This window comes from Dromaius novaehollandiae, chromosome W (assembly GCF_036370855.1).
Source record: "Dromaius novaehollandiae isolate bDroNov1 chromosome W, bDroNov1.hap1, whole genome shotgun sequence".
NCBI lineage: Eukaryota > Metazoa > Chordata > Aves > Casuariiformes > Dromaiidae > Dromaius > Dromaius novaehollandiae.
In genome coordinates, this window is record NC_088130.1 from 20,201,328 (window position 1) to 20,210,548 (window position 9,221).

Below are 9,221 nucleotides of genomic sequence, written 5' to 3' on the forward strand. Positions count from 1 at the left end.
TTCTGGTGTAGATGGTTGGGCAGGAGATAAATGTCTTGTTTAGAATATGAAAGCCAAATATACAATGCTATATCAAGACATATGTGACTATCTTTGATTGAGGCATCACATAGCTTAGATAAATGCAGTACAGGAATCTAAGCAGCTGTGTAAGTAAATCATTTGCTGGAGGAAAAAGTGCTTGAACTTGCAGAATACTTCTGCTTAATAGCGCCAGAGAAGGCAGATCTGCTGGGGAAAAATAGCACTGTGTTTTGAGGTGAGAAATGGATGAAGGAGCCATTTCACCCAACCGATTTCAAGGATTGTCACTCACGTCCCAATCCCAAACTTCCAGTTATTCTGGCTGATGCTTTTAGTTGATGCCTAATTGCAAGGTGTCATGGCCAGCAATGTCTGTTCACAGTATCTGGTAAGGGCTGCTGGGTATCTGAAGCAAAACAAGGCAGTATGTGCAGCGATCCTCCCCTGTGAATTGCTGGGTGCAGTATTTCTTCACTCCCCTTGGCCTTTGCTATCCTTGGCTCTTCCTTGAAGAAGGCTCTCACTCACGCCAAATATGTGTTTTCAAAATTAGTTCTTTCAACCTCCCACCTATATAAGAGGAAAGAGTTGACTAATAATAGCCATCCTCTTTAAAACCTCTAAAGCCATCCTTTCTTTTCTTAGAGCAGGAGAGAAACATTCACCTCTTATTAGAAAGATGCTCCTCTGTTATTAGATCTACATTTCTGGTTTCTTGCTTTCATTTTAAATAGCATCTGCAGGAGGAAAAATGCATTAACAGTGTGCGCTCAGCAACACTTACAGACAAACTCTTTTGGTTAGTCAGTGCAGTGTGCCATTGCCTATACAAAATTTCAAGCAATCAAAAATTAATGCAAGGGGTGCTTTTACCCTTTTTAGCTCAAAATCTGAAAAGAGGACAGAAATAAGGGCTCCGGGCTGAGTGCACTACATGTGCTGTTATAGTCAGGTCTATGTAGCCAGGTAAATAGTGTCCATTCTACACCACTTCAGTTATATTTGTGCAAATACTCCATTTGTAAAAAACAGTAAAACATTTAATTCAGATGAATATTGCTTCCATTCTCACAGTGTCTTTTTTCAACTGAGACTTGTAATGTGCAGGTTTCTGTATTAAAAAAATCACGCTACAAAAAGTCTCACTTCGCTGCTTTTTTAAAGTTAAATGTCTCTCTGCTGTTAACAGAACTTGGACCTTTGATCTTGGCAGCTGGTATTTTGATGGCTAAAGCGTACGAACAGCGTGAGCTGCCTGTCTTATTACGCAAAGGGATCAGCAACATCTGTGTCAGGTTTAGCTCACTCCTCTTTCTCAAGTGGGAGGAAATAACACAAAGACAGGGGGACCTATTGGCCTGATGAGAAGCACAAAGACAGCTTGGGTTTAGCCTGAGGAGTTGTAGTTGAAGGCTGAGGGGAATATGGCTTCTAGTTTCCCTAAAACTCCTAGGTTTGGTGGAGAGACCTGTGAGATGCAGCATCTGGAGAAAGAAGCTTGTCAGGTGAGGATCCCCAGATAAGAGGGCTGCAAATTTGGAGGACTGGATGGAGGACTGTAATAGGAAGAGGAGAAGGTCTCACAGATTTGTAAAGACCTGAAGTTTGGGGGTACTCAAACTAAACCAAAGGGGCTAAGAAATCTTGGTGAAAATGGTCTTGTGATGGGAAGTTCAGGTATGTAGCAAGAACCAGGAAAGCACCAGACGGGCGGTGGCAATGTAAGGGCCCCATGCAGGGCTGGCAGTTACACTTGCTTGCTTGACTTTTCTGATGTGTAAGGTTCGGGTCTCCTTTCAGTTATGCTGAACTGTGATGTCTGAGTCCGCTGCTCTTCATTTGGGTATGCATTATGAGTTTCCTCACTTAACTGGGACAAAAACATGTTTGTTGTCCAGTTGTCCAACATTGCAGGTGTATCTGTCATATTCTACTTAGGTTACTTGCCTTTGTCATGATTGAATGGGCCACTATTTCCCCATTACTCTTCATCTGACTTTTTTATAAGATCAGTTTCTTCATGCAGGAAATATTGGTGTCAAATAAAAAAAAAGTTCATCTAAAACATTAAGGATATAAAAATAACTGAATCTAGGTGTTGCATGACAGTGGATCAGTAATTTTTTTTTTTGTAAACGTAATAATTTAGATGTCCACCAGAGGTCACAGTTTTACCTTGAATGCTGCATTTCACCACGAGGTATTTAGTGATGTGCTAAGGGTGCCAGTAAACAAAGGTTTGTAGGCTAGCCTTTTTATGCTATGGAAAACATGATTAAGCAGCACTGGCATTATACTAGTGCTGTCAAATATAGCAGCAAAATCCACTTATCCACGTCTGAGTACTGTTGCCAAATGATATACCCAGCTGGGTCCATAGGATGGCTTCAAGCACTCGACAGCTGATCCTTCTGCGACCCACTGCCTATCAGCTTTCCAGCAAACGGATAGATAGTACTGACCTATATTTGTAGAAGTAAGTTTTGATGTCCAGTTTTTGGCTCAAAAGTATATCAAGGACACTTAAGTACACCTAAGTGTGCTCAGGTGCCCCATGATAACGGAGGATGTACCTTCCACTTTCAGATGAAAACATTCAGCACCCTTGTGCTGTGGTTCGCAGTCAGTAATGCTGAAAAATAAAAAGGATGTCTGATCTCTCTTTTTTTTTTAATGATTGTATTAAAGTTATAGGAGGAAATGACCAAGCAAATGAGCAGCAGAGCCTGGCCTCCACTTAAGTTGGAGTTTGTTCATCAGACGTCAAAGGCATCGTGCCAGAGGAGCATGACGTCTTTCAGAGCGGAGAGGGGACCGGGCCAGGATCAGGGGCAGGCAGGGCTCTCCCCCACCCCGGTTCACACCAGCTCCCTCTCAGCTTGCCAGTGGCCTTTCCTTCCACTGCGTGCCCTGGCCCCGGCTGCCTCTGCCCTTCTCCCCCGCCGGCTCCTGCCATGCTTTTCTCCTCCTGCCCTCCCTGGCTGCAGGCAGGGAAATGCTTGGTCCCCAGCGCTTCCCAGGCACATGCCTTCCCCTTCCTTGTGGAGGACAAAACTGCCAGGCAACTCAGCCTTTGCTATGCCGGGGTCTGGCATTGACACTGTCACTCGACATAAGCTGGATCAAGCGTCTAGCGATGCTTTGTGGTCCTTGGCACCATATGTGCTGAGAGACCCAGGGGTAATGGAGCGAGCCAAGAACTGCAATGACAGGAAGCCCTAATGCAAGTGCCCAACTACCGAAACATAACTGTGCCATGGCCAAGGGTTTTTAAAGCCAAAATTGGAAGCTTGCATGTGAAGGGGTTAATATTTTTGCCTAAATTAGTTTATTACTTACATATGTATATACTACTACATACGCACCATTACCCACTATGAGCTGCTTTTGCCTGCTAATTTGGATCTATTTTAGGTAACTTTTATTTTCACTGTAACGGGAAACTCATTGAAGTCATAGTTGCAATCAGCATCTTTCAAAGCACTGAATCAGCTCTGGATTTTCCACCTGTTTCATTGTGCATTGAAGCTGTAGTGCATCATAAATAAGCCCTGTAATACTCCTAACAGATACATTAATTAAGTTTTACTGTTTAATGTGGCTAGCCCAATTTCATACGAGATCTGAAGCAGCTATTTACCACTCAAACTATGCTTCTGCATTCCTTCTCATTTATCCATTTAGGGAAAAAAAAGAGGCAAACTTATGAAGCATTTTTACTTTTTGAGAATGAACTGTACATATTATGCTAAGCTTCATTCTAATAAAAGTGGATACAATTGCCATATCATAAATATGGACCTAAAAATAATTTTCTGGAAACTTTTCACACATTTTTAAAAGTAAATGAACTGAGAGTTTATGCCCCGCTCAAGCAAATTCAGTGTAGCAGCAATGTCTATGCATGTTAGCAGAATGAAAAAAATCATTAGGCTTGAGAATTAATAGTTAGAACAAATATTTGTTTCCTCAGTTCTGAGAATTCAGCAGATATCAACGGAGAACCGTGCTTGAAGAAGTCAGATGTATCTGACAGACCCTGCTGTTGTCATCAATTTAAAATGGAAGCTCACTAAGAGATGACTGCAGGGGCCTGATGCTGTCATTTATATTAATACCCAGGACACTAACTAGAAAGAACTGGAAGGAGAAACACAGCTAGCCATTAAAGTGCTCAGTCTGAGGAATACTTGTGAAATTATGGTACTCGAAAAGGCTGAAACTATTCAGAAGGCAGTATATACCATACATTGTTAGTGTCAGAAATCAAGTAGGAATTTCTAACCCACGCACTGCTTGATCTAGGATTCCCAGTGAAGTACTGAAAGGACATCTCTGTAGTCTGGGCTTAAATAACACCACACATTTAAAAGGGGATGATGTAACTTCAGGGAAGGTAGCAGTGATGGCAACAGGTTACAGAAATCTTTGTAACCTTCTGGATTGTATCCAGCTCAGGTCTGCAATAGATGGTAAGTCTGCCTCAAGGTGGCTCTCCATGGCCATTATGAAATGACTTGGTGCTATTAGGGGACAACAAGTACTAACTGGCAGCCTAGGATGAGATGTTAGTGCCTGAAAAGACATGGGGACTCATCTACCCTGTAATATTTAGATCTAATTTATTCATCACGGGAAAATCTGTTCTACTGTTGCTTGGTTTTCTGACACACAGCTTCAGATCTGAATTCAGCAACGATAGAAATTTCACACTAAATTAGTTTTAAAAGATACACTCAAGCTTAAGTGATTCACCAAATTAAATTGGTTTTTAGTAAAGCTCAACTGAAAAAAATCCCCATTTGCTGAAAACTAAGTTTTAAAATCAGACTGACAGGATCATAGGACTATTCAGACTCAGGAGGTCTCTAGCCCACCCTCCTGCTCACAGCAGGGTCAGCCATGAGGCCAGACCAGGTTGCTCAAGGCTGTATCCCACTGGGGCTTGAAAACCTCCAAGGATGGAGCTTGCACAAGGTCTATGGGCAGCCTGCTCCACTGCTTCACTGTCCTTATGGGGGAAAAAAGTTTTTCTTTATATCCCGTCTGAACCTCTCTTGTTTCAACTTATGCCTATTGTCTCCCATCCTCCTGCCATGCACCGCTGGGAAGAGCCTGGTCCACCTTCTCGATGACTTCCCTGTAGGGTTTGGGGGGCTGCTGTGTGGTCCTCCCAGAGCCATCCCTTCTCCAAGCTGGACCAGCTCCATCCCTCAGCCTGCAGGACGGGACAGCTCCTCCAGCCCTTACCAGCTTGGCGCCCCCCCCACTGAACTTCCTCCAGTTTATTGATGTCTTTCCTGTGCTGGGAGCCCAAAACTGGACCCAGCATCTAGATGTGGTCTCACGAGTGCCGAGCAGCAGGGCATAGCCACGTCCCTTGACAGCCTGGCATGTGCCCAGCTTGCTGCCCACCAGCACCCAGGACCTCTCAGCAGAGCTGCTCCCAGCCCCACAGCGCCCAGCCTGCATTGCTGCAAGGGCCTCTTCCTTCCTGGGGGCAGCATTTTGCATCTGTCTTTACTGAAATCAAATCAGTGTTCCCTTTTTTGTTGCACTATTGGGATTTTCAGTTCTAAGTCTTGAAAAGAAATTGCCATAATTACTTTTCACTAGCTAGTGATGGAGGCAGTTAATATTAACAGAGTTTCTCCCTTCTTTTCAACAGTCTTCAGTGATATGAGGAATGTAGGTAGATCATATACTGCAAAAAATCCCATATCCACTGAAATGGATAGCATTGGTGCAACTGACATAAAACTAGTTTGCGTTTTTCCAGAAGGCAATGCACACTCACAAATAGGGCAGACTGAGTATTTAATGTTTAATTTCAGACCTTTTCAACAAAACCTTTTCCTCATTACTTGGCGAAGTAGCATTTAAACCAAAAAGCCACAAGGTCGCGCAGTCCCACTCTCACCCTGATTCCCATTCTCCTACAACAGGTTTGTATTTTGTCCTCTATAGATTTACCCCCTTTGCTACAGCAAGCCAAAAGTGGGAGAGTAAACATGAAGCGTTCTGCGAATTTGCTTCAGGAACGGCACACAGTGTTCAGCCTGCACGCGTTGGCTCCTGTGCCTGGCACAGCCCTGTCGGTATCGGGTGATTTTGTAGCGCCGTAGCGCGACGGCAGGACAGGAGAAGCTGCATTTAGCTGCCACCGTTCACGCACCCAGCAGACAGCGCTGCGACTCCAGGGCTGCAAAGCAGATAAACTGGGAAGATAAGTGGTGCCAGGAAAACTTAATCATTAAACTCCCCAACCTGCAGACCGCTCGCAGCCGCCGCAGGCGCCCCGGTGCAGCTTCCCCAGCACCCAGGCAGCCTTTCGCCCGGCGCCAGCCCGCAGTAGGTGCGAAGCCGACCTGGCACCATTTCGGCACCATCCCCTGGGGCTGGGGCACCTGCCCCGAGGCGGGCTCTGGGCAGCGAGTGGGGAGGCCTGGATGCGGCCTGGGCCCAGCCTATGCGCGGGGTGCAGTGCAGGGGTGACAGGCACAGGTTGAATAATGGGGGAGCGGGGTTGTGCTTTAGGCTGAAAAGTGGGGGAGCTGGGGCTCCTGTGAGGGAGATGGGGGTCCTGCGAGGGAAATGGGGGTCCCTGGGGGAGCTGGGAGCCCCCAGAGGAGCTGGGAGCCCCCAGGAGAGCCGGGGGTCGCCGTGGCAGCCGGTGCCCCTGTGAGGAGCCGGAGACCGTTGGAGCCGGGTGCCCCCGCCCCTCCCCCTCGCGGGCGGCACGCGCGGCGCGGCGGGCGGGGGCGGGGCCGTGGCGGCGCGCGGAGGCAGCGTGTGCCGCCCCGGTGGGGGGCGCCGGCGGCCCCCGCCGCAGTCTGCCCGGTAACACCACAACAAAGGCAGCGGCCCCGCCGCATTGTCACCCCGGCCCCGCCCCCTCTCCCCCCTCCCCACGTGGCCTCCCGGCACGAGCCAGCCCGCTCCTCCCCTCGGCGCGCGCCGTTTAGCATAACAATGCCCCCCCTTCCCCTCCCGGCCAATGGGAGGCCGCGAGGCGCCGCCAGCTGCCGGCGCGGCAGCCGCGTGGGCTATAAATAGGGCGGCCGCGGAGCTGCTGCCTCAGACTGACTGGGGACTGTGTGGCGAGCGGAGCGCTGGGATCTATTGGCGGCCGCGCGTGGGGGAACCGTTGCCGTTATGACTCTGGAGGAAGTCCACGGACAGGAGCCTGTGCCTGAGGGCCACGACCGGTGCGTCTCGGCCGGGACTGAGCGGCGGGCGGGCTGCGGGGCCGTTGGCGCGGGGCTGGGGCCGTTGGGGACCGTTGCGGACTGTTGCGGCGCCGCGCTGACTCTGTGCTCCTCTCCCCGGCTTGCAGGATGCAGGGCGCCGGCAAGGCCCTCCACGAGCTGCTGGTGTCGGCGCAGCGCCGCGGCTGCCTCACCGCCGGCGTCTACGAGTCGGCCAAGCTGATGAATGTGTGAGTATCTCGGGGCCGGGGCGGCGAGGCCGGCGGCGGCGGGCGCTCGGGGCGGCGGGGGCCGCCGGTGCCGGCCGTGAGGCTTAACGCGCTGCTTCCCCCTTCCCGCAGCGATCCGGACAATGTCGCCTTCTGCGTGCTGGCCACGGACGAGGAGGACGAGGGGGACATTGCCCTGCAGATCCACTTCACCCTCATCCAGGCTTTCTGCTGCGAGAATGACATTGACATCGTGCGGGTGAACGATGTGCCCAAGCTGGCGGCCATCGTGGGGCCCAGCGAGGAGTCTGGGGAGCCGCGGGACCTCCACTGCATCCTCATCACGGTGGGTGTCCCCCAGAGGCGGGGGGTGTGCTGCGTGCTGCCCCTGGGACTGTGCTGGCTCTGCTAGGCTCTCTGCTGGGGGCAGGCAGAGCCTTTGGTGGGGGGGAGGGATGCTGACTTGCTGCAGGTAGTTAAATCCCTAAATCCCCTCTTGGGCAAGGAAAGGGGACTTAGGACATGCTGCAGAGTAAACTAGTTGAGTAATACCAGGCTGCTTTTCTTATAACTGTGGACTTCCCCTGTTGCTTACAAGGGTAACATCTCAGTGCTTCCTGCATTGCCCATATCAGGACAGAGAAGCCAGTTAAATACTTTGCTTATTATGCTAATGCTTCTGTAAATACTGTGATGACTTCAGCTGGCAGGCTGTACTTATGGTGTGCAACTTTCTTTCCTCTGACAGAACCCAAATGAAGATGGCTGGAAGGACCCAGCTCTAGAAAAGCTGAACTTGTTTTGTGAAGAGAGCCGAAATGTCAATGACTGGGTGCCAACTATTGCCCTGCCTGAGTGATGGGGATCTGGTGCACTGGGGAGGTTGAAAACCTTTGTTGCATTCTCAATGTGGTGGTGGTTCACCAAAGTGTGCAACAAGCTGCTGATTCCATGGATTAGCCTGGTCAAGAGACTGGATTAAAGTCGCTCAGACTGGCACGCAGTGGGCTCTTGAGGAGAAAGGAAGAGACCAGCTCGCTCCAGCAGTGAGCCCTGGTAGGCTGCAGCAGCAGGGAGGCTGACATACCATGGAACTGAAAGAAGTATTGCAAGTTTCCTGGTCAAGTGGAGCCGTTTCAGAAGGCAGAGAAGGTTGGGGGAAGTGGGCCAAAAATTTACAGAAGGACTGGACAGAATACTGTAACTAGGAACTGTTGGTGCTGTCTACAAAACATGAAGAGAGGAAAGTTTCAATATTTGATGGACTACTTGAGACTGGTTACTGAGACAAATATACAGAGACTCTTAAGCAGACAGACTTCAACAGGCCTCTGGGCCACTCTGCAGAACTGGTTTAATAATGCAATAATTTTTACTGAAATTGCTGCTATTGAAGCTTTCATAATAAATTTTTGACAATTAATTTCTGGGAGTGTCTTGCTTACTGGGTGGGGAAACATGTCACTGAAATACCAGTGATGTTTTACTCGTGCTGTAGTCCAAGGTATATTCTGTAGCGATGGAGTTATTGCTGAAATACTTTCTCTCCTGGGCTGGCTGAATGAAGAGCTATGCTTTCCAAGTTGATAATTCAACCTTTCACCCTCTTGCAACAGCTGCTTATCGCAACAGCTTGCAAGACTAAGGCGCTGCATACTTAATGAGCTCAGTTATTGTAATAGGTGGTCTTTGTAGTCTACCGAAGGAACACAATACATGTTAGAAACATGGATTTTCTGGAATACAGACCTCCAGTAAATTACATCATTAGTTGCTAAAT

General features: G+C 48.9%; 1 protein-coding gene across 1 annotated transcript; it reads left to right on the top strand.

Moving 5' to 3' along the window:
• The first annotated feature begins 7,069 nt into the window (after nt 1-7,069).
• LOC112978746 (growth arrest and DNA damage-inducible protein GADD45 gamma) lies at nt 7,070-8,864 on the top strand. Its single transcript, XM_026092423.2, has 4 exons — nt 7,070-7,232; nt 7,361-7,462; nt 7,574-7,787; nt 8,190-8,864. The coding sequence occupies exons 1-4, from the start codon at nt 7,180-7,182 to the stop codon at nt 8,298-8,300; spliced, it is 480 nt and encodes a 159-aa protein (XP_025948208.1). The 5' UTR covers nt 7,070-7,179; the 3' UTR covers nt 8,301-8,864.
• The last annotated feature ends 357 nt before the right edge of the window (nt 8,865-9,221 follow it).

What these genes read in the sequence shown, in the direction of transcription:
- LOC112978746 (XM_026092423.2), top strand. Translation starts at nt 7,180, where the DNA reads ATGACTCTGGAGGAAGTCCACGGACAGGAGCCTGTGCCTGAGGGCCAC. An exon ending in TCGGCCAAGCTGATGAATGT is followed by an intron (nt 7,463 to 7,573) that starts GTGAGTATCTCG and finishes CCCTTCCCGCAG; the next exon opens with CGATCCGGACAATGTCGCCT. An exon ending in TCCACTGCATCCTCATCACG is followed by an intron (nt 7,788 to 8,189) that starts GTGGGTGTCCCC and finishes TTCCTCTGACAG; the next exon opens with AACCCAAATGAAGATGGCTG.